The sequence below is a fragment of the Corythoichthys intestinalis genome, chromosome 5, assembly GCF_030265065.1.
Source record: "Corythoichthys intestinalis isolate RoL2023-P3 chromosome 5, ASM3026506v1, whole genome shotgun sequence".
NCBI classification, from domain to species: Eukaryota; Metazoa; Chordata; class Actinopteri; order Syngnathiformes; family Syngnathidae; genus Corythoichthys; species Corythoichthys intestinalis.
This window is the reverse complement of record NC_080399.1, coordinates 40,210,806-40,236,881: the sequence shown is the minus strand read 5'-3', so window position 1 is coordinate 40,236,881 and position 26,076 is coordinate 40,210,806. Positions and strand designations below refer to the sequence as shown.

The following is a 26,076-nucleotide window of genomic DNA, read 5'->3' as shown; positions in this document are numbered from 1 at the left end:
CTTTTGGGATTTTTTTTCTCCCGAAACCACTGCGACTTCAGTGCTGCCTCCTCTGGGCAAGTGTTAGGGCTCTTAAAGTATTTGGAGGATGGTCCATCCTTGCCTGGCAGCAAGGTAAAAAAAAACGTGGTTACTCTGCCCCACAGTTTTGAGGTTTGGGGTCCCCATCTCAGCTCAGGCCTTCAATATATTAAAGATTCTTCCTGTGCTTCCTGCATAAATAAGTATGATTGTTTGTTTATGTTTCTGTGCCCTGTGGTCAAGTGGCAACCAGTCCAGAGCTTGTTTCACATTGATGTCAAAACAAAGGGACCTGAAATATAACCACATGACTCTTGCCTCTTTCCGTGTTTGTTGTTATTGGAGTCCCACAGTTTTAAAGTTGTCTAATTATACGGCATTGTCATTATTTATCAGTGCATTACACAGTGTTAAAGCAGCTCATTCAGTGCGCGTCAGTGGAATATATCGGTCCCTTTTTTCTTTAGTTGGGAATCACGTTACATGACATATTCAGTGCACGCCATTTTAGCTCAAGTGCCAGTGCCAATTCCACATCTGTGAAAATTATCAATTCATTTTTATTTCCCAGATGTTTTGAAAGGACATTGGACCCTAATTGTAAGAAGGGCAGAGATCAAAGGTCACATCGGAACATGTTCCTTCTTTTGAACTTGCCGTTCTTTTTTTCATTTAAGAACAAAAAGTGGTGCGACAAATATCTTGATTTGGACCGTTATCTTGTTCACAATGTGTAAAGACATCTGCACAGAAACACAAGTGTCTAATTTAGTGGTGACAATTACTTTCCAAGTAATGAACACTCAAAAAACATGTCATTTGACTTTCTTTTTGTACACTTGTAGGTCCGCGCTGTTCACACTGTATTCTTTTTACTCACAAATTGGATTTTCTTATGGACACAGTCACATTTGACATTTTTGTAACCTCTTCTTGGTGCAGCTAATTACAGTGCCACAAGTCAATAACAGACAGCACACTAGCCAATTTAGATATGCGTTCTTGTAACGGTTTATTTCAGGGAGTAAGTACTATGATTTTTTTTTTTTTTTTTTTCTTTTTAATGGAGCCCTAACCTCGACCCCATCAAACTTCTTTTGAGATCAACTTCCTGTACGAAAGACATAATGTGCCAGGCCGTCATCAATGAATTAAAAATGATTCCTAGTTCCCCATTATTTTTGTCAACATAGTGTAGTCAAGTAGCGCTCTCTGGCGGTCAGATACCGAAATACAACAAAAGATCAACGGGTCAAGCGAAACTTTATTTCGAAAGTATGTTAAATAAAATTTTGTAGACACCTTCTTTTTATTCATATTTACATCCAAGGGCGTAGGTTTGGTCAATATATTGGTAGGGACTATAAAACAGCATAACCTGCATGCACTTTTTGCTGGGGACGGGACATTAATAAGACCAAATAGATTGGGTCAACGGGGGTGTGAGCTACATTTTTCACGAATATGAACCTAATTAATTGATAGGCTAAATGATCAATGCAAAATAAATCTGTATTGACTTAAACTAACTTTCACGTTATTGGTTCTGGTCATACAACGTTTGTTTTCAAAAACTACTAAAGATACATTTCGAAAACTTCCAGAATAAATAATTATTCGCTAATTGAAATTGCAATATTTGAACTTAACTTAAATTATATTAACACACACACACACACAATAAATACAATCTTGTTAATAATCTCTAACAAGGAATGGGAAAAAAATATACATTTGTCTTAAGACCACTCAACATTGTCTCTTTAAATAAATAAGTTAAATATGACTGAAAAAAACTTTTTAGTCAGAGTATAATTACAATAAATAAAAATGGAGCCTTCCTTCGGGTAAAACACTACTGCTTTTGTCCACAAGCACAACCAAACTCAACAAAAAAATGAAACTTTTTACATCGATTATGATTAATGTGTGATTATCTGACAAAAATTCTGCATATGCTGCCAATAACATATTTAAATAAATAATGTAGAAAATAAATTAATACATTATAAATAAATGCAAGTCATTAGCCAATCAGACGTGCGGGAAAAATGGACCGGCACATTCAGCTAGTGAAAAGGGGGTAAATGTAAGTCTGAATATAATGAAAATAATTCACTTAATTATGGTAAGGACAATTCTATCCTTACAACATATGGGAAGACGATCGAAATTACCAATATAATTGAACTCATTATGCATTGCAAATTGCTTAAAAGTTGGTGGGGACAATTTGAGCATCCTGAAAAGTTGATAGTGTTATGTTCCTACAGTCCTGATGCAAACCTACGCCCTTGTTTATATCCCTCTAATATTGTACATTAGCCACTGCTCTTATGTTAGAGCAAATAAATCATAAAATACCAACATTTTTGTCAATACTAATAATGTAATGTGATAATTGTGTGGGCAACATTAAATATATATATGATACTTCTATATTTTAAGTGATTGAAGGTCAGTTCAATCTAGGAATCCAGTGAAGCGAAACAGCATATTTCACAGTTCAAATTTAGGTGTTTCTCATTACACTCCATGTGTAAAAAATATATATATATCCCCAAAATGGGACTTGACCTGAGTTCACAATTTAAAGTGCAACTCCAACTATAATCTGTGAAGGCTCTGGATGTCCGGGCACCTTCATTGGTTCCTGTGTGACATTGTCTTCGCCACGTCCATTGAGGTTTTTTGACACACCAGTTGGGCAGAATGGGAGGTAACGGCTCCACGGCAAAGAAGCACAGTAAGAGCTGAGGCCGAAGGGCAGATCGTAGACTTCTGCACTCCCCAAAATGTTGTTTGCGGCATTGCCCTCATGAGCTTTGTTCCAGGCCAGGATGCCTCGTTCCTGCTTTGTGCCTGTTATACATGCATGACTTCAGTGATGAATTGTGCATGGAATAACATATACTGTATAACCTGTTCCTAAATTATTTGATTCAATCCAATGTCAATCTAAGATCATACCTAGAAATCAGAGAAATGAGTTGAACATTACCTGGAATTGTGTTGTCTAGCAAGAAACCAAAGAATCCTCCCACAAACATACTCGTTGTGAGAAGAACCTGCAGCACCTGGTCAACCGCATCCACACCTGTGTAAAACACAGTGACACAACACGCACTACGTGTGGCCATGTACACTTGAATAAACGTGAAATGAGTCTTCTACCTGTAGAAATAGCAGTAGGATTCTTCACTATCCAGTTAGGTATGACCAGACCCGAGAACATGGCAAAACCAAAAACGAAGATGTTGCGAGATGAGTTCAAATCAGAATACTAAAAAAAATACAAAAGAACAAAAAACACAGTCATTCAAAATGTTTCCATAAAATGAATCCATTTCAATTTTCCATTGGGCCTTTGGTGAGCTGCTGCACACCACTGGTGGCACTTGCACCACACATTGGGAACTACTGTTCTGGAAAGTCAAAGTATCAGCAACGTAATGACTATTTACCTTGTTTGTTTTTAAGATCGTCAAATAACAAAGCTATAATAGTTATTTAGAATTTTTTTTTTTTTTTTGCAAGATAATAAACTCATTCAGACCTACAGTATTACCTGGAGATTCGAAATTCCTGCTGCAGATATGACCCCAAACATAACCATGAACATCCCCCCTATGACCGGAGATGGAATGGTAGCAAAGATGGCTCCTACTTTGCCAAATACACCCATAATGATCATGAAGACCCCACCTGCCACGATCACCATACGACTGCCAACCTGTGCAGTATGAAGATGAGAAAGTCATGCAATTGTCTTATTTAGTTTTTCTTCCAATCAAGTACTTAAGCCATCTTCGAAGTCCCACCTTTGTGATCCCGAGGGCCCCCACATTCTCGCTGTATGAGGTGGTACCATTTCCTGTCCCCCAGGCTCCTGCCAGCAGACAGCCCAACCCCTCAATACCAATCCCCCGGTTGATCGCATGTTTAGGTGGAGGCGGAGCGCCTGACAGCCTTGCACACGCATGGTAATCCCCAACAGATTCAATCATGGATGAAATCACTCCGGCAAAAATGCCAAGCACCCCTGCTACGCTAACGGTGGGCATCCCCCATTGACCTATGTGAAAAGAGGGGAGGCCGCAGGGTTCACAACCTGCAAGTTTAATCTTGTTTTTAATGTGTCGAGCAGCACAACTTCTTACCAGGATATGGGAATGTGACCCAAGGAGCTTTACTCACGACATCTCCTTTTAGATCCGTACGAGCCAAATAGCCGTACTGGACTGGATCGGAGGGAAGAACATTGAAGGTTGTTAAAAGATAACAAAGGAACCATGACAAGGAAATTCCGAGCAGAACCTGAAGGAACAAACAAAAAAACTTCAACTCAGAAGAGCTTCAAACAAGTGTAATAATATGCGGTTTACTAATTTCTGTGAGTGACTATGGATCGTTTATGGCAGGCCAACTGCAGCCACTGCCTAGTTTTTGGTGGCCAACAGGAAAATTCAAGAAAAGTTTAAATTCAGCTTCGAATGATCACTGTCAACCCTTCCAGAAGAAAATGGACTGAATGTCTATTGCTGTCAATGGCATGAATGAAAAATGAAAACGAAAAAGTCTTAAATGTTACTTTTGGGATGAAATTATCTTTCTAAATTTAAACTTCTACTTTCCATTCTTGTTTTCTGCCACTCCTCCAATTCAAATGGATTAGACATCCAGTCAGTGGCAGTCAATGGTTGAACAACAACCAACAGAATGAAGTGTTATTCCATCGCTAGGTATATGTCATTGCACTATTTTCAAATTCATAGTTCAGTGACAGCTTGTTGAACAAAAAATTATGATCCCCAAATATAGCACAAAATACATACAGGGAGAATCTGGAAGATGTACACACGACTGAAGTTGAGTTTTTTATCCTTGCTGTACGTCGGGAATGACACAGGAATGTGACGAAGGTACTGGGAGAAAATGATGATGAGAACAGTGGTTCTGCATGAGAAAAGAAACAATTCATGACATTAATGTACATGGTTGATCAGCAGTTTGCAATATATAATGTAAATACTGCTACCCAAGCAGGTTTTGAATCCTTGGACCTTTAATAGGATTTTCTGTCATGCTTCTGGAGCGATTAAGGGTTTACAACTCATTTCAGTGACGACTGAAACGTGTAGCAGATTTAGCCAATTGTACTGTATAAGCAACGTGTTTTGACTCAAATGCATTAAAGTGGAAACCCATTTCAATAATAACCCTAGTTGTACTTTTTCATTGAAATACTGAAATTGAATGAAATAGAACTAAAAGACCAAGATTATCTGAAGTCCAAAAGTGACCATGAAAACCACTTACAAGGTTGAAATTCCCCAGTGGTTCCCTGCACTGACGCCAGCGGAGTCAAAAAGAGAAAGTCCAATGAGAGAGATGGTGGGGGCAATTGTTAGCGGTCCAATGAAACGCATGAAGATGCCAATGAGACCAGAGAAACCAATAAACATCTGTAAAAGTGAGCCCACCATTATGGACCCCTGGACCTGAAGACAAATATGGAATATGAGTTATCATCAAATCAGGAATCTCACAGAGACAGTGTTTGTGCTTTTTGTTCATTTCCAACATTGAGGCTAAATGAGCAATGTGACTTTCAGAACTTTTTTTTATTTTTTATTTTTTTTACAGTGAAAGTATAATCGTAATTTGAACAGAATTAACAGTACATCGTGATCATTTGATTTAAGCACTGTCATGTGCTTTAGTTGACTTACTGCTCTCATTCGAGTCTGCCACACTTCTATGAATTCACTAGAAGACGTGTTGACCAGGCTGGCGTTCTGTGTCCATGCAGGACAAGTCCACTCTGGCATGGACAGCATCGCCATGGAAGGTGCTAGCAATGTGAACGTCCCACCTTGGAGAATTGGAAGTCTGCAAGCCAGAAAAGAAAATAGATCACAATAAACCAATTTGGAAGCAACGTGATTTTTAAAACAATTTTCTACTTAATGCGACACAAAGGGAGTTGAATTATGCTACGATTATATAATCCTTTTACGAAAACCACATTTATCCACGTCAATTCTTGGGATGAACTACAGTGGGGCAAATATTTTCAAGTATTTAGTCAACTACTAATTGTGCAAGTTCTCCCACTTGAAAATATTAGAGAGGCCTGTAATTGTCAACATGGGTAAACCTCAACCATGAGAGACAGAATGTGGGGGAAAAAAATTGAAAATCATATTGTTTGATTTTTAAAGAATTTATTTGCAAATCATGGTGGAAAATAAGTATTTGGTCAATAACAAAAGCTCATCTCAATACTTTGTTATGTACCCTTTGTCAGCAATAACGGAGGCCAAATGTTTTCTGTAACTCTTCACAAGCTTTTCACACACTGTTGCTGGTATTTTGGCCCATTCCTCCATGCAGATCTCCTCCAGAGCAGTGATGTTTTGGGGCTGTCGTTGGGCAACACGGACTTTCAACTCCCTCCTCACCCCGTGGCGTCAAAATGATAACAAGAACGGAATCCCAGAACCACAGGGTGGGACCTAGTGAATGACCTACAGAGAGCTTGGACCACAGTGACAAAGGCTACTATCAGTAACACAATGCGCCGCCAGGGACTCAAATCCTGCACTGCCAGACGTGTCCCCCTGCTGAAGAAAGTACACGTTCAGGCCCGTCTGCGGTTCGCTAGAGACCATTTGGATGATCCAGAAGAGGACTGGGATGTGCTATGGTCAGATGAAACCAAAATAGAACTTTTTGGTAGAAACACAGGTTCTCGTGTTTGGAGGAAAAAGAATACTCAATTACACCATACCCACTGTGAAGCATGAGGGTGGAAACATCATGCTTTGGGCTGTTTTTCTGCAAAGGGACCAGGACGACTGATCTGTGTAAAGGAAAGAATGAATGGGGCCATGTATCGAGAGATTTTGAGTGAAAATCTCCTTCCGTCAGCAAGGGCATTGAAGATGAGACATGGCTGGGTCTTTCAGCATGACAATGATCCCAAAAACACAGCCGGGGCAACAAAGGAGTGGCTTCGTAAGAAGCAATTCAAGGTCCTGGAGTGGCCTAGCCAGTCTCCAAATCTCAACCCCATAGAAAATATGTGGAGGGAGTTGAAAGTCCGTGTTGCCCAACGACAGCCCCAAAACATCACTGCTCTAGAGGAGATCTGCATGGAGGAATGGGCCAAAATACCAGCAACAGTGTGTGAAAAGCTTGTGAAGAGATACAGAAAACGTTTGGCCTTCGTTATTGCCAACATAGGATAAATAACAAAGTATTGAGATGAACTTTTGTTATTGACCAAATACTTATTTTCCACCATGATTTGCAAATAAATTCTTTAAAAAACAAACAATGTGATTTTCTGTTTTTTTTCCGCATTCTGTCTCTCATGGTTGAGGTTTACCCATGTTGACAATTACAGGCCTCTCTAATATTTTCAAGTGAGAGAACTTGCACAATCATTAGTTGACTAAATACTTATTTGCCCCACTGTACATTTAAAGTATTGGAGTAATCTGAAAGACCAGAAAGGCAATCTGCACCCACAAATTTGGGAAAGGACAAAAAAGCATCTGTCACCATGAGCTGGTGGAATGTGGATTTAGCAAGAACAAGATTCCATTGATACAAAGTTGCAAATTCTTTCCCTAATCCTGCTCTGACACCATTATTCAACACCAGGACAGGGCATGTATTAATTTACCATTACAAAACATGCTTTGCGTTTATGGCTCTCCAAGAAAGAAATTACACTTACAAATTAAATTTATCAACCTGTACAACACAAAAATCAATTTAAAAAATAAATTGCATTACGATGGGCAAAAACATGTAATCATGTGGCTGTTTTCATCATTCTGCTATGAATTTTAAAAATTAGTTTACAGTATAACTAGTAGACGTCTATAGCCAATATAGACATGTTTCTGAGGTACTTCCGCTTTACTTCTGCATGTCTGCTCTAAACTTTCGTTTTAGAATTTCTCCATCCAAAACAACAGTGGAGCTGAAATAACATTACTCATCAAAATCCCTTAAAAAAAGACAATTTGGAAATACCGCATCCATCTGCCATCATCACAACAGGGGAGGACAACATGTTCTTGAAGGTAGATGTGGAACCAAGTTCGTCCCACCACATAGACCAGGTGTTTTAGCAGCCATGTTGCCACTGTGTTATGGAAGGTATGTTCTTCCAATCCCTGCATTTTCATGTGTCCGGTGCTCCAAAAATACTAAAGCTAAAATCTTGGGCATAAAACGACTTGTTGCGTTTGATATTGTTATTACAATGATGATTGTAACTATGATGATCTTTAATATTTTTATTAACACTACTGTATCTGCTGCTAGCCTGTTGCTAATCATTACGTGTTGGATGCCACAATTATGTCAACGCATAAATGCAAGTTCAACACAACACAAGTTCACAACACTTACTGTACGTGGATGGACATATATCGAGACTACGTGCGTTCTACCAGGGGGCAGCTGGGAGACGGTGGCTCACCTCGCGGCGGACGTCAGCTCAATCCCGAGATCCAACTGTGAGATTTTTAACAGCATTAACTTTAAGATACGCTATTGGAGCTGGAATTACTGAGGACAGCGGAAGAAAGTCTGTCTGGAGGTGGTAATGTCGGGTGAAAATTTGGCAAGTCTCCAGAGCTCTGCTATCTGATATCACATTCTCGTATGCTATTTTTCTAATAATTTTAAAAATTGTGATCGACTGACCTGTTTTGCACATGCACCAATCGTTTTAAATAAAACAAGAAATGGAATCCTTTGCTGGCCCGCGGGAGGAGGGATGGGCTGTGCTGACTCACCCCCCCCCCCCCCCCCCAGGTTGGCTGGGTGGGGGCCGTGGCCCTGGGGTGGCGCCTGTGTGGTGTCTCCGCTCGTCTATGTGGCTATTGCATGTTTGATGAGATTCACGCATGGCTGGATGACGGGATTAGCAATGGGGAAGCATGGAGTTGGTTGCCAACAGGTTCACACTCACAAGGGATTCACATGATTACAGGGTTGTAGATCACAGGGCTGGGTTGTGTAAACTCCACCCCTCCCAATCACTTATCTTCTGGACCCCCTCCCTCTCTTTCCCTGGTTAACAGGCCCCCCACATGGTGTCAACCAGAAATACATCTCGATGACGATAACACCAACATATTCATAGTTAGTGTAGGCGTTAAATGTATTTCTTGCTGTTGTTTGTATTTCTATTGTCTCTCTCCTTCCTTTCTCCTGTTCCCCCATATCCTCTTCCTGTTCGCTGCTTTGTCTTAATAAACGAGGTATTTTGAATGATCACAATGGGAGTATGTCATACTTCAATGTGAAACATTAAAACTGTTCAGACCAACCGGACACTCAGACTTCCATTCTCCTTGACAAACAGTTGAACCAGACAGGTTTAAAAAAAATAATAAATTTTACAAAAATAAAACGAAATGGAATCATGCCCGAATGTTTTATTTCGATGAATATCTGCAATGAAAAATAATGACATACTATTTTTGTTTATATGTACATACCTTGTAGTATTTCCTTCTAACAACAAAATCCTTGTCAGCCCTTCGACATTCTCAAATGTAATATCATTTGTAATGTCACCTCATTTTGGTCACTCAAGTGGCCGGCGTATAAATCAACACGTCACGTCTACACAGGCGGACAGGTTCTTATAATTTGGTCCACGAATGATCAACGAAGAGATAAGGGTTCACGCACAGCACAGAATGTCTCGGAGCCTCATCTACGTCGCGCTGAATCCATTTTGGAGATTCCGTGGGTTCCTCTGGTTTGATTTCACAGTTTTAACTTTGTCAACACACTGCTTACTTCAACCACAATTCATGTTGTTCTTTCTAAACCGGAAGTTCGGAGCAGACATTTTCCATGATGGCGCCGCCCATATTTCGCTGAGGAAACTTGCCCGTATAATATACTGTATATACAGTATATTCTGATTTGCTACCGTTTTCCTCTGAGCCAAACAGAACACATTTGTTGGGTCAAGATAATTTAGGTTCCCTTGAATGATAAGTTGCTTATGTCTACTTATATTTATCCAATATTATTTGGATTGTTCATGTTTTTACATCTGTTTAATATTTTAACTTTTGTCTTAAATGTTCTATACTTTTATTTTTCCCAAATTCATTTTTATAGTTTTTTTTTTTACCTTAAATCTGCCTTAATGTTTTTAATATGATTGGCCTTGAGTGCCAGAAAGACACCTTCAAAAAAAAAGTAATATTATTGTTATTATTATTGTTATATTGTGTATTTATGCTGCAATAATATATACTAGGTTAAGTGTCCGGGGAGAAATCAGTGCTCCTTTTATTTTTAGAAGAAAAAGGCTCTCACTCCAGAAGTTGTTTAAAAATGTTCTTATGATCATAAAGAGAACATCGATCACACATGGAGTACAACGATTCTGTTATAATACTGGAAGGCGGGGTTAACTGGTAAAACAATGGTTCAATGATAAGACAAAATACATCATATCATGAAGCGTGGGTGGCCAGGGCGCGCTTTTACCAATTAAATGATACATTGTACCTTTTGAAGAACAGCTTTAGAGCTTTAGAGCTTTAGAGCGCCTGCCTGCCCTTCCTCGCCTCAGGATGTAGACAGCTGTGCTCTGAATTATGAATTTTAGATAACACTTGCACAATAACAAAGCTGAAGCGATACAGTATATCAACATCTGAGAAGTAATTCCTTGACATTAAGCCAATAAACCCCAAAGGAGGAACCGGTTCACTTCAGCTACACCAAAGTTCTTCGAAGTTTATACATAACAATAACATGTCAGACCTTGTATGAATTGAGTTTTTAAAAATGATTACTATTAGTATTTTTAATCCTACTTACCTGATGCCAAAGGTGACTTGCAGCAGAGTACAGATGCCAGACACGAAAAAGATTGTGCTGATGAGTTGACTCTGTGTAAGGCCGTCATGTTGGAGGCACAAGCCTTGTGAGAGGATCAATGGGATCGCAATTATACCTCCAAAGGCTGTCAAGCAGTGCTGAACAAACGAGACATAGACTTGGTTGAAGACATAGGCGTAATTTATTGGGGGGAGGGAACTCAACACTCAAACCAGCCACCACGACCCCCTAATATCATATCCTAACTGTTTAAAATGACTATTAGGTATTATAAACACGACAATGTGGCAGATATTTGATATAGCAGTCCCGTGCTGATATTTGTTTTTGCTCATCATGGACCCGTGTGCTACGCATTCACAATGGTTGAGTGGTGTAATGAAGAAACAAATTGTTGGTTTGGGAAAAGAATGAAAATGCCTCCCCAACAGGACGTAGGATTCTGTTAAGGCTCCAGTCCCACCACTCACAAGTCAAATGTTGAATGAATGACAAATTTCTGCTATGCTTTTCTGTCTCTTAGCTATAACGATTATCCAAACAGGTAACAACGTAATTTTGACTAGTAGTATTTGTACTCTTACTTCAGTACTGGGGTGGAGTACTCTGTCCATCTCAGCATAATTTGAGGCAATATACAACCCCTAGCAAAAAGTATGGAATCACCAGTCTCAGACAAGCACTCACTCAGACATTTTATTATGTAGAAAAAACTCAGATAAAAAGCTTGAAAAAATAATGAATTAGTTCAAAAGTGCAACCCTTTAGCATTCAGAAACACTAAAAGAAATTAGCATCATCACCTTGTCAAGAGTCAAGAATCTGCATTAGACAAGGTGTCAAGAGTCAAGAATCTGCATTGGACAAGGTGATGATGCTGGAACTTTTGTTTGGTGCTGTTCCAGTGAGATTTACAAAGAAGACTGCCTGAAGAAGACATAAAAACTCCCTCAGTCCTTGATGATATGGGGGTGCATGTCAGGCAAAGGCACTGGGGAGATGGCTGTGGCTAAATCTTCAATAAAGGCACACGTTTACATTGAAATTTTAGACATCTTTCTTATCGCTTATATTGAAAATATGTTTGACATTTTCCAAGATGACAATGCATCATGCCACAGAGCTAAAACTGTTAAAGCATTCCTTGGGGAAAGACTCATCCAGTCAATGTCAAGGCCTGCAAATAGCCCAGCTCTCAACCCTGTTGAAAACCTGTGGTGGAAATTGAAAAAAATGGTCCACAGCAAGGCTCCGACCTGCAAGGATGATCTGGCAACTGCAATCAAAGAAAGTTGGCACCAAATTGATGAAGAAGATTCATCAGGTCCATGCTTCAGAGACTGCAAGCTGTCATAAAAGCCAGAGGTGGTGCTACTAAATACTAGAGATGTGTTTTGATTGTTATTTCTTTGTTTGTTTCTCATGATTCCATATTTTATACCTCAGAATGGAGTTATTCCATACATATTTCCCTGCACTTGCTCTATAGAATTAACATTTACTGACGACAACAATGTTTTTTATCATTTCATTTAGTGCTTCTGAATGCTCAAGAGTTGCACTTTTGAAGTAATTCATTACTTTTTCAAGCTTTTTATCTGAGTTTGTTCTACATGATAAAATGTCTGCGTGAAGAGCTCGTCCGAGACCTGTGATTCCATATTTTTTGCTAGGGGTTGTATACATATATTTGAGGCATTTAAAGATTTTTGCATACAGGGCATGTCATCGGACCTGCTTAAGGTGGAAATCTCAACACCCCCCCCCCCCCCCCCCCATTTTTGACTCAAAGTTACACCCTTGGATGGAGACTTCATATATGAGATGATCTAAAAGCACATTATTTATCTTTTGGCAGTGTTAGAAATAAAATAAAACATTTTCATATTGTTCCACATATTTCCCCATGGGAACACACAGCACAAGCATGTCTTGACTGTGACATCACAACTGTGACTGGAGCTAATTCCACCATTTGGTCCACATATGTAAAACCAAGCAAGTCAAACAAACCAGAAAGAGGACATCAAGTGACATGACATCTCATGTGACAAAATGTTTTCATTGTCTTGCCTTTAAAGGAGCCATATATAAGACTGGTGGCAACCAGAATCAAAATATTGATGAGCATAACATCCCTTTCCCATTTGGATTGCCAGGTAAGCGCTTCACAATGGAGAATCAAGCTGCGATGAAAGAGCATCCAGTGGCAGGAAACGAGTCATTTGTTGCATTTCAATCATATAAGACAGAGGCTAACAAACCACACACTAACGTTACCAATGATGAGTGTTGTCACTACTGTAATCTGATTACTTTCCTTAGTAACAAGTAATGTTACGCATTCATTTTTACAAACCAGTAATCTGATTAAAGTTAGTTTCCTTAGTGTCTGTGCGTTACTATTTTGTTATTACCTCGTAATAAATGTACAATGGGGAAGATTGTAGAGAGAATTTTGAATAGAAAATGTTCAAAAGATTCTCGATACGTGTTCGTTTCCATGGTAACCGCTCATAGGTCTTTCTGTTTTGGTCTCGAGTCACACGTGCTAAGAGTTTTGGGAATGACGTGTGCCAGTGCAGGTGCACATTCAAGCCGAGTAAAGCCACTTGTTGAGATGTGTGAGGGAATGTTCATTTTTGTGCTTCCATGAATGAACGTGAGTATTTTTCCTTCATTCTGGATGGTTCCAGCGACAGTTTAGAGCCGGTACATGCACGGCCGTTGCGCAGCTTTGCAATTGCAACAGCAGGCCGTTGTCGCTCCCGCTCATCCTCGTGAAGTCGGCGACCATTTTTTAACATCAATATTCGTGTTGCACATTCATGCTGTGAGGTGAAGTGTTCGTTTAGCATCTTTGAGATGTGTTGTAAGTCCGATTGAGAGTAAAGTGCTTATTTGCCACTATGTTTTGTGGCTAAACTGACCGTGTGTGTGTGTACAGCATACATATGGGTTGTGCGCGCACATCCGCAGCCCCCCCCAACCTTTGTGTTTAATGCACTGTGCGATTAATTTATGTGTCGTTGATTATTGTGCAGTCAATTCGCATTGTTTTACATTTGCACTGATATGCTGTTAACCCTAACCCGAAATTCAGAATTTTTTACATTAGGCTTAATTTTCGAATTTGCAGGATTTAATTAGTCGGTTTAGTTGATTTCAACAAATTCCATGCAGTTTGCCAGTTATTGTTTACTTTCAGGGCTCCGGAGTGGTTAAGGTAGCGTGAGTCAATGGTGGTTGAAATCAACTCCATTAACTAACTAAACCTCCACTAACTCGAAGATCAAGCCTTATGTGAAAAATTCTGATCTTCCCCTTTATATTCAATTATCGGAAAGTCAATTACATAGACATTTTTCTGTTGTCATTCTTAAGTTGAGGCGGCAAAAGGAGAAAAATTTGTAAAAAGTAAAATGATAAATTACTTTGAAAGTAACTTAGTTACTTTGATAATAAAGTAATCAGTAAAGTAACTGGATTAGTTTTTGTTTTTTTTTTAAATTACTTTTTCAAGTAATCAGACAACTATCCGTATGTGCGCTTATTAGCCCGAGTTCAGCTGGTCTCCAGCAGCTGCTCACTGTGTGTGCCAGGTACGGTAGCTACACGATATAAAATATAATGATGCTAAGAGTGTCGTTATGATCGTAAGATCAAATAAGGACAAACAGTTAGTCTTCCGTGACTTTAAGTTGGCAGGTCAAGTGTTAAAGTCCTGCAGTCAGGTGAAATATCCCAGTCATATAATCACCGACAAGCTGACGGACAATGAGGACATATTTTGTCAGTGTCGTTCTCTATATGTCCAAGCTAATATCCTTTGCCGTAAATTTGGTCAGTGCTCTGATGAGGTCAAGGTGGCCCTTTTTAAGCCCTGCTGTACACCCCTCTAAACTGCACATCTGTGGTCTAATTATAACAAAGCAAGTTTTCAGAGACTACAAATGGCATATAATGACTCTCTCAGAATCTTGTTGAAAAGGCCCAGATGGACCAGTGCTACAGATATGTTTGTAGCAGCTCAGTTGAATACCCTCCAGTCTGTTTTAAGGGTACGCATGTTTAATTTTATCAGTTGTCTGAATGGTTAAAAAATGTGATTGTATTGGGCCTGACTAACATTTTGTACAGTTTTACATGCTACTTGTCACGGTTTTGGAAGCACTGGTATATGTGCCTTTAATAAGTGGGTCGCTAGGAGAACCAGTGTTGTATACCGAAGTCCACTTGTTATTGTTTTATCATTTTTATTATTTTTGTTTTTAATCTGTTGCTTGTGTTGTGATTTGGACGTTGAGTCTGTTAATAAAATCTATGTACAGTATCTATCTAATCTGTGACAACACTGGCAATGATCATATAAAAATACACCATGCGCAGTCTACAACCTACATTGATTACGTACCAAAGATAAAATAATATATATTATATACTCTACCGTCTTCAAATCTAAGGGTTTCAAATTGCACTGGGGTTAAGTTTTTGCAAGGTGATTTTTGGAATTAGATTTTTTTCAACATATATGCACACTGGCAAAGAAATACTGTATCTCATTTTGTACTGCATTGACGGCATCCATAAATATGTTTTTATTCCTGAATCCATTTTACTTTGAATTACCTACCAAAGGAAAGACACTAGCTTTGCCTTCATCAATAGACCCAATGCTAAGCATGCCACATTTATATAGCCTGGTACTCCACTCACCGCTGTTCCAGCTATTAAGTCTGGCCACCATTAAGCGGATAAAATTTCCAGGGCGGAGCAAGCAAACGGACAGCGGAATGGACCAATCAGCGACAGGCGGGACGAGGGACTTGCGCGCGGAAGTAAACATACGAGAAGAGCGGAGTTTATTCAACATGGCTAGCGCGAGACAGACTGTTGTCAATGACTTGTGTCGATGTGTTTTTGGTCATTTAAAACTGATTTTACCGTGGATTGGAACATACTCCTGTTCGCCATCTATGTTGTTGTGGAGACGACTTTGGACGCGGAAGAGTGACGTTGCTCGTTAAGAACACGTCACGCAAATAAACGAATCTGATTTGTCGATTGATTTTGTATTTGCTCGAGAGGCCGTTAATGGGCTGGGTCCCAGACTATACTCTCAGTGTTTGGAAAAACACAGGGAGAACAGTCTGGCCGTGCCAGGCAAACATTTATACATATTCCAAATGTCAGTTAACCATAAATGAAAGCAATATGGGAAAATTCAAAAGTACGATACATAACCTGTTGAGGAGAAATCATGCAACATTGGAATCTATCAATAATTGCTTGTTTGTTTTCTGTAGTCTTCATTGATCAAATGCATTTCCAATGCATATCCTTGTTTTTAAATTTTGTCATGACTCATTTAAGATTCGTCACAATTTTTTTTTACTTATTATTTGCTTTAGCGGGAGATGACATCATTAAATAGGACTGTAAAGTTGTACCAGCCTTTATTTTAAGTAGTCTACGTATTAATGAGCTCTGGCAATATGGATGCAACTGCAGAATTGATTGGCTGATTGGTGTAGAGTAGGACATCTGCAGCAAACAGAATCAAAACAATAACAACTTTTTTTGTTGACAATTCACTTTTAATTGGGAAAAGCTAGGCTTTACTACTGAGAACCATGTTAGAGGTATTTTTTAAAAAGTTTCTTTTATGTCTATTGAAATTTTATGACCACTTAATGAATAATTGAAGTGTATTTCTTACATATGGCTCCTTTAAGATATGATTTTTAAAAGATAAAAATGAATAAAATGATGTGATATAATAGGACAGGATAAGTTTTCTTAATGTCACAATGTAGAGCTTTAGTGTGGGTAAATGAATGATTATATTGTTGGCATACCTGAATACCAAGAAGAATACATAAGTACCAAGGTGGTACGTCTGTTACGCAGTAAGCCAACTTGCTGCACTGTTCGTCCATTGGAGTACCGACATCTTCTCTTTGTTTTGATTCATGCAGTTCACAGAACCGGCCTTCAAGCTTGAATGAAAATAAAAGCATAATAAACCTCTGAAATATTGTACTCATATGTATTGTTTATCACATTCACTATGATTGATATCTTTATTTTAAATTCAATTATTAACCACCATGCGTGGGGTGGGAAGAGCATGTAAATTTAAGGCTTCGAAACAATTTTACTAGCACACAACTGCCAGTAGATGGCATTGATCCACCGTTTTAGATATGGGTTCAGCCCGGTTTGTGAATCTGCTGGGTAAATCTGGGAGAAATTGATAGAATTTTTGTTCAAAACAAGTCATGCATTACTGTAATAAAACCTTTTTTTATTCTTTCTTGGAAAAACAAAAGAGCATAATTATTTCATTTGGTAGCGTAAATAATCACAGACCATAAGTGAGTCTCTCAAATGTCTTTGTGTACCAATAAACCGTTCCATTCACTTACTGTAACAATCACAAAATAAAAAAGATTGCTTTGTTGTTTTTTTTATCCCATGTGACCAGTCGACGGTAAAACTGAAGTCAGCTGGGATAGGCATCTCAACAGTGACCCTAATGAGGACAAGCCCTTTAAGAAATGAATGAATTTCCTAAATCAGTTTTCTTACTGACTTGGCGTAAAAACTTGCTCAGGCTCAGCTTTTAAAAACAGTTTTTCAGATTTGCGCAAATATCCCTGAATTGAGCATCATCTTGATCTTTGAATATTTAACGTTAATTAGACAGAGAAACACATCATAATATATTTGGGCAATAGATTGTAAATGTTGTATTATCTAAAAATGTTCATCTGTAGTTGAAATGCATAAAAAATCCTGTAAAAGAGGTAATAAACGCTGTACTCACTGCAAATGCATAGTTGTCCAGACCATTGCTCTCCTTTTCTGGAGCCATCTTTACTTCATGTGGCTGTCACAAAACAAGAACCCCCACAAAAATGGAGAAACCATGAGACGGAGGAAGTGTAGTGTAGCGGGGTAGAAGCGAAGAAATGACTGGTTGGCGAGGAGGTGGCAGAAGGAGGAGGGCAGTCTAAGAAGGCGGTTTCAACTTCCAAACACGGGACTTGTGGATTGAAATGAATCGCACCCGCTGCTCATGTGAAGCCAATTAGAAGAGTAACAGCAGCTGACCGTTTACTAGTGGTCACTGGAACCGAGGACACTCGCACGGAGAGGATATGTTTGTTTGTATTATTTCATTACGAAGCGGGAATTTGTGATGAATTGTGATTTCAAAAAGGAAGGGGAAAGTGAAATCTTAAAAATCATTGCTTCTCTTAGTAGCACATCTACTTGATTGAATATTACTACATATTAACCCTTTAACACCGAACGTGTGGATGCGACACGTTTACGCATATCATCTTTGAAGCCTCGTAAAGCTGTAATTACGTCACCCACGTGCCCCTGGTTGCTCTCGTTTGAAAGTACGGAAGTTGATGTCCAGACCAGTTTTTATTTGAAGTCAATCGACCAAGCAAAACGGGAGATAATGTCATTTGAGTTTTATAGTTTTATTGCACTCATAAATATGCATTAAAACGCTGCATGGACCATGTGTCTATCTCCATATTTCCATCATTTCTTGTCCTTTTTTCAAAACTAAAAGCAGCACAAAAGACTACATATCCCAAGAGCCGTTGTGATTAAGCCTGTCGCAATATGCAATAATTCAATTTATCGCACGGTACATAAAAATGAAGGCGATAATTTTTCCGCTGCGATTGCTGATGTGCTGTTAAAAGTTCGGCTTCCTTGTTACCAACTACGCAAAATGCATTTTAGTTCTGTTTTTACTTTAGTGCAGTTTAAGTTTAGTGCAGGTGGAGAAAAAAAAGAAAAGGTGACGCTAACCATTGAAATGAAGATGTGAATGATAGCAAAATATAAGCATGGTGTGTGCATCCATGAACTGGGTCGTAGAATGCCGATCTCGGCCGGCGGTCCCCCTCCGTTCGCCAGTCTTTATAAGTTAAGGTGACAGTTCTTATTGTGGTAACATCGCCTAAGAAATCGCCAGCTTCGTCAGGTTTCAAATCATTTATTCCATCAACTCGCCGAGTGTCCACTGCTGTTGACGCCAGGATCGAAACAGAAAGTAAAATAGCGCTCTCCTGCTCACCGTCAGCCCCGCGGTGCGTTCAGGTACAGCAAAGAAAGTCCCCCACATTAGAAGCCGATTTGTTACATTTTTACAGGTACTGTACTGTATTATTGTTATTATTGCTATTATTATATTATTGTTATTCTGATTTTTATTCATATTTTATTTGTTTTGCTCTTTGTAATTGCTATTTGCAATAGTAACAGCAGTATTTATTAAGGATGTAGTGTGGGTTTTTGGGCTGTGGAACGAATTATTGGAATTATAATGTATTTTTATGGGAAAATCCTGCCCGACACTGTATTACACATGTAACGCCATAGCAGAAGCCATGAGGGGAAACGTTTTCATTTGCCTAGATGCTTAAATTATTAAGTGGAATTTTATTTTTCTTAAAAAACACATTTTATTTCTTCTGTGTTTCTGTGCAGTATTAATATTGTTGTCTTTTACTTAAAAGAGGCATGGTCTATTGTTTTTAGTTGTGATTTCCTAAAAAGTATTTTTTAATTTAAGAGTAAACATTTATTGCGTTTAAATGGGTGTACATGATCTATTAATATATACTGTATTCTCACAGTGTTATTGTATTTTTTTTTTTTTTAATGGGAGGTGCAAAAATATCGCTAATCGCAAAAATTTATGAAATAAATTATCGCACACTGAAATGTGTTATCGCGACAGGCCTAGTTGTGATGTCAAGAAGGACGAACCTAATGTGAACATTTTTTAATAAATTGACGAGCAAAGCGCCAACTAAGGGAAAGGAGACACGCGTAGCAAGCAACGGCCGGTTGGATTGAGCGAGCGACTTTGAAACGTGCAGAATGAATTGAAAACTAAATTTAGCACAAGCGAATGATTATTTCATTAACTCAAGGAATAGGATGAGCTGTATTTGTCATTGTTTTCTTCAGATCAGTCGGCGTCTCGGCGAGTAGAAGTGACAGCAGCGCGCAAACGGCGGATGAGTAGGCTGTGTGACGTTGTATGTGACGCAGCTTAGTGACATGTTCAAAAACAAACTTTATTGAGTGCGCAAAAAAAAAAAAAACTATTGGGTCGCATGTCTAAAAAAATTGAATTGAACTGAACTACTTGTCAATATTTTTGAAAATACTTTTTTTTCAGTGTTTGTTATTTTTTCTTCACGATGAATCTTTTCAGTTTTTATATAGATGTGTGTTCGAGAAGCTTGATTGCATGTACATATATACCTTTGATAAGGTGATGGTACAATACCTAACTTCACAAAGAGATATCCTCCAAACCCTTTTTGTGTTGGATAATATATATAATTTTTTTTCTCACTATTTTGCACTGTATATAACATGTTTTGACCATAGTATGTGTGAAGGCCAAAAACGCCTATGACCATAGCTGCTGTTTGTGTTGAATTGTCAAACATAAAACTATTCAATCTTATTTTTTTTCTATTGAATGTTTATCCTAGCAAGTTAAATAAATATTATCAAGCTTCAAAACGGTTGGTTGAGCATGTTTGGTTGTCTGTGGGACTTCAACATTACAAATTTTGAAAAAAGATTTTGGGAATTTTTTTGTCTTTTTGGGTCCCAAATGTGGATTAAAGTTGGTCAGTGAAGAAAACAACAGTTTGGACATGAAGTTCAAGGTATCCTGAAAAAAGGGACCCAACTTGGCCATTGTGAACAGTTTTTTCTTTGAAATATAAAGGCAACATCAAAGGCATGCAAATTCGGCCAAAATATGCTTTGGTGTTAAAGGGTTAATACAGACAAAAAATGACACGACATCCACACATCACATTTGTGTCTCGCTCACAATTTGGATAAGTTGAGTTACTAAATTATGGAACACACTATACTCAGAAGTCAAGGTTCCACTTTTCTTGTTGTTACTACTAGTGCTTATTGCAATTGCATTCAGTGTAATGTTATTTTTGTTACTTTCCACTTGTTCCATCAGGGTAAAGCACAGCGAGTCAACATAACCATTTGGTTTTGAAATATGGTAGCTTACCATGTATTTGGGAGGAAGTCCTGTAACTCATGGAGAAAACTCATTTCAGCATAGAGAAAGTATGCAGTGTCTCCACAATAAAAACCCTGTTGTTGTTTCTTCCCTGCTCCATAAATGTTGATATGTATATGAGTCAAAACCATTTTAGAATCAAAGAATTTTAAGTTGTTCAGAAGGTTCTCATGGTCTACCATGGTAAAGGCAGTACTTAAGATCAGACCATTAATATTTTCTAAAGTATCCCACCATGTTTTTCAGTCTATAAGTCACACCAGCCAAAAAATGTGCAATGTAAAGGAAAAAAAGATAAATTCTACTGGAGTATGATTGCATTTTGGATGATAATATTAGCTTCTTAATATATTTTTTAATTAATTAATTTATTTATTTTTAATTTTCACACAAAAACTCAGACATGACACTCCGCACAAGTGAGCAAACACCAACACCAAACATAAAGGAAAAATATAACTAGTGAGCACGAAACGAGCCTGTGTTCCCCTCTATCATGATGAGTTAGAGTTCCATATTATACTCCTTTTTCCCTGTAAGTCAGCCACTTCCCCCAGTTTTTCCAAAACAAATATTCTTTTATCTTTAGTCTATACATCAGCCGTTCTATGTCAAGTATTTCATCCACTATTAGCAGCCATTGTACGTATGTTGGAGATTCAGTTCTTAACCAGGTCTTTGTTATGGCCTTTTTCGCAGCCACAACGAGAATTTTCGCAATGTACTGATCCCCTTTATGTATGACATCCTTGAAAAGTCCCAGATATAGTACCTGAAAGGATTTGGGAATCGTGTTTCCTAACATATCACAGAGAGCAGAGTGAACTTCTCCCAGAATGATTGAATATTAATGCATACCCAAAATATATGTGTATGGCAGGGGCGTTACCAGAAGGGGGCGGGTACTGATGGACCCAAGGTGCCATTTTTAGCATCCGCAATTGAACGACATTATGGTGATGACGTCATGAAAAGACAAAAGCCCTCCAGGTCACATTTTAGAAAGAATAAGAAAGAATAGGAGCATAAACGTGAAAAAGACAGAGGTTTGTTGTGATGAAAAAAACTTTTTTCAACTGCATAATTACTTATATTTACCGCAATTGCAAGCTAGCGGTTTACATACAGTTTCACATACTGCTAAATCTAAATTATACTGTATACTGTAATTGTACTACTATTAGCCAGGTCTGTTGTTTTAGAACTATTTTTAGTATTCAACCAGCTGTGGATTTGTTTCAGTTAAATTTACGCCCCCTTCTATTTTAGAGAAAGTTGGACAAAGTTTATGGGGGACAAAAATTGTGTCTTTCTGATTTTCATGTGATGTGAAGCACTTTTACCTTGTATTAAATTTTGCTACTATATGTGCCTTGCCTAAAAGTGCCAAGGTTAATCAAATAAATTACCATTAAATTTGCAATTAATAATTTCATAGTTCTGTGGAATGGGGGACTAAAAGTGCCATGGATTTAAATGCAAACATTTGTTATTAAATGTGTCTAAAATGGCAATTCCGTCCGTTCGTATAAAAAAAAATATTCAATTTATTTTGTTTGTTATTATATATTATTTAAGTCATTATTATGGATGGTCCTGTGTAGTTGCAGTGCTTCATGAATTTATTTTATTTTTCAACTTCCATTGTCAAAGATAGTGGCCGGGTGCTAACAACTGATTGACCCAGTTACAGTAAGCAGCAAGAATTTAGGCACTATTATGGTTACCGTATGTCATGCTTGTTTCACAATCAACAGCTTTTTGAGTAATATAATGTAACATTCCACGTTCTTTTCTTTGTAGATGCTCTTCTGAAATATTTTCCTTCCACCTGTACATCCCGGGCCATCTTTTACAGCCAACTTATCCACATAAGCACCAAGTCCAAACCCACCAAGTCCAGTACCTTCCCACACACAAACTGCCCCTGAAGAAAGAAGTGCACCTTCCAAAAGAGCTGTCATATATGCAATATATGCTTTTGCATCAGTGAATACAAGGCGAAAAAAAAGTTGCATTTTAAAGAGTTCTGTGTGTGTTTAAATAGGTTTGTGCATGTGGTTGTTATTAATATTGTAATAATAATTGTAATTTATTTTATTTATGTGTGTTTTGATTGGTGTTTTTGAATAGTTACTTGGGCATTTTTCTTTTAATTACTGCACTTGTATGTTGTTGTTGTTTTAATATAATAAATTACAAAGACAGTATGTGCTTTTTCAGTGTGAGTGTTTAAATATTTGTGGTGAAAAAAAGCCGGGGGAGGGGGGCAGCAAATATGTTGCCTAGGGTAACAAATTGGTCAGGAATGGCCCCGTGACTCAGTTACAGAGTCTCTCAAAATGCGGTCTGTGTACTTCATCCCCACCTATCTTAACATCCTATTTTATAGAAATCATGTATTTGCAGATATCTAAAAAAAAAAAGTCTTGTTTATAAAGACTGTGTGTATTTTTCAGTTCTTGGAAACTTTTTATTTCTCCCCTTTTAACCACTTTACTTATAGCTGTAATTCCTTTATCTATCCATGTCTTGAACCCATCATCCAATTTTCCAGGTATAAATTTTAGTAGACCACTTTCTTTATCGATCTTTAAAACTTTCACTACAGAGTACCATACGTCTAATGTAAAAGACCCTACCACATTGCCAGCTCAATCCTCGTTTTTTAGATTTAGGTTTCGGATTTGTCCAATTTGTGATTGTTCCGGGTACTTCTGTGAACTTTCAAATTCAATTCATTTCAATTCAATACATTTCAAAACTACTGAAATGCAAATTAAACTGTTTTTGGTCAGTTATTTGTGTAACACAAACAAAAACTGATTTTCATTCAAAATTGTATTTTTTCAATGATTTGCAAAATAAAAGTCAACAAAAACAGCTATAACCCCAACCTCCATCTCCAAATTTTTATTTTCCCTCATTTCCTCACATACTAAATGCCAAATCTCAATTTTAACTACTTAAGAACATCGGATGTATATTAAAATTTTAGTTGATGTAAACATTTACTATTACTTACTTTTTTTTTTTTTTAATAATAAAGGTATAAGTAACATACATTCAGAAAAATAAGTACAAATGACTTATATTATGCAGAATGAATGCCGTCCGTGGAATAAAATAAATAATAAATATCGGTGGAAACAGATTACGCTACACAAGCAATTTATTATGCTTGTTGTTAATACTTGTGTATGTAAATCTGATTGTTGTAGATTGCTTTCTTCTTGGAGAAATGCATGTGTAGCAGCTTTGTATTTTTTTTTTTTTTTTTTTTACATAGCAATTGGACAGTTGCCTTCATATTTTCAGAATCAAAGCACTGTATACCGGAACAACGTTCCGGCCCTGAATCTTATACCGGAACTGCGTTCCAGCCCTGAATCTTATACCGGAACTGCGTTCCTGACCGTTCCCGCCCACTTTCACCCCTGCGTGTATCCCTTATTACATCAACGAGATATGCACCTATCCCATTTAAGAAATTGGTCTTTTTGGAATATTAAAAGGCAAGGACAAAAATAGATAGAGTAGACGTGGCAAGATATTCATCTTTACCACATTTACCCTATCACCTAGTCCCTGTGGGTAGGTAGATCTTTAAAAGATGTTCTCTCTTATGGTTTTATTTATTTGTGGATAATTACTTTCAGATATTTTTGGAAAATCTTTAGTTATCTTTATGCCCAAGTACTTAATTCGTGTTGCATCCCAATTTATTTGCCATTTCCTTAATTCTTGAGATGGTAAACTATTGAACATAACGGATTGGGTTTTGAGTATGTTTATTTTAAAACCCGAAAGCAAACCAAATGTATCAAGTATTTGTGTAAGGTATAAAACGGAATCATTTGGGTTCTATAAATAAATCATAATATCGTCTGCAAATAGAATTTCTGCAAATAGATTTACAGACGATATTATTGCAGACCCCTTCTACTGATGTATCCTGTCTTATCATTTGGGCCAAGGGTTCAATATACAGAGCAAATATTGTGGGGCTAAGACAGCAACCCTGCCTGGTCCCCCTTTTACAACCCCTAGCAAAAAGTATGGAATCACTAGTCTCAGACGAGCACTCACTCAGACATTTTATTATGTAGAACAAACTCGCATAAAAAGCTTGAAAAAATAATGAATTAGTTCTAAAGTGTAACTCTTTAGCATTCAGGAACACTAAAAGAAATTAATAAAAAACATTGTGGTGGTCAGTAAATGTTACTTTTATAGAGCAAGTGCAGCGAAATAAATATAGAATCACTCCATTATGAGGAAAAATATATGGAATCATGAGAAAAAAACAAAAAAATAACAATCAAAACATATCTGTAATAATTAGTTGCACCACCTCTGGCTTTTATGACAGCTTGCGATCTCTGAGGCATGGACTTGATGAGTGACAAACAGTATTCGTCATCAATTTGGTGCCAACTCTCTTTGATTGCAGTTGCCAGATCATCCTTGCAGGTCGGAGCCTTGCTGTGGACCATTTTTTTCCATTTCCACCACAGGTTTTCAATAAGGTTGAGATCTGGGCTATTTGCAGGTCATGACATTGACTGCATGAGTCTTTCTCCAAGGAATACTTTAGCAGTTTTAGCTCTGTGGCATGATGCATTGTCATCTTGGAAAATGACAAACATATTTTCAATTTAAGCGATAAGAAAGATGTCTAAAATTTCAATGTAAACGTGTGCATTTATTGAAGATTTAACCACAGCCATCTCCCCAGTGCCTTTGCCTGACATACACCCCTATATCATCAAGGACTGAGGGAATTTTGATGTTTTCTTCAGGCAGTCTTCTTTGTAAACCTCACTGGAACGGCACGAGACAAAAGTTCCAGCATCATCACCTTGTCCAATGCAGATTATTGACTCATCACTGAAAATAACCTTCATCCAGTCATTCACAGTCCATGATTGCCTCTCCTTAGCCCCTTGCAGTCTTGTTCTTTTCTGTTTAAGTGTCATTGATGGTTTCCTTTTAGCTTTCCTGTATGAAAATCCCACTTCCTTTTGGCGATTTTGCACAGTTCTGTCTCATACCTT

At 37.9% G+C, this 26,076-nt stretch overlaps 1 protein-coding gene across 1 annotated transcript; it reads right to left on the bottom strand.

Annotated features, from left to right (window-relative positions):
• Positions 1 to 943: 943 nt before the first annotated feature.
• On the bottom strand, positions 944 to 17,952 carry slc23a4 (solute carrier family 23 member 4). The gene is made up of 12 exons (XM_057836738.1): positions 17,747 to 17,952; positions 16,776 to 16,916; positions 10,897 to 11,054; positions 5,754 to 5,913; positions 5,341 to 5,522; positions 4,857 to 4,977; positions 4,182 to 4,338; positions 3,843 to 4,096; positions 3,590 to 3,754; positions 3,196 to 3,304; positions 3,023 to 3,118; positions 944 to 2,883 (listed from the first exon to the last, which is right to left on the bottom strand). The coding sequence occupies exons 1-12, from the start codon at positions 17,792 to 17,794 to the stop codon at positions 2,612 to 2,614; spliced, it is 1,863 nt and encodes a 620-aa protein (XP_057692721.1). The 5' UTR covers positions 17,795 to 17,952; the 3' UTR covers positions 944 to 2,611.
• Between the last annotated feature and the right edge of the window lie 8,124 nt (positions 17,953 to 26,076).

Bases quoted from the DNA above. Each gene is read 5' to 3' on its own strand.
- slc23a4 (XM_057836738.1), bottom strand. From the start codon at position 17,794: ATGGCTCCAGAAAAGGAGAGCAATGGTCTGGACAACTATGCATTTGCA. The intron at 5,523-5,753 runs GTAAGTCAACTA...ATTTGTCTTCAG, and splicing joins GGCAGACTCGAATGAGAGCA to GTCCAGGGGTCCATAATGGT. The intron at 3,755-3,842 runs GTGGGACTTCGA...CATACTGCACAG, and splicing joins GGGCCCTCGGGATCACAAAG to GTTGGCAGTCGTATGGTGAT.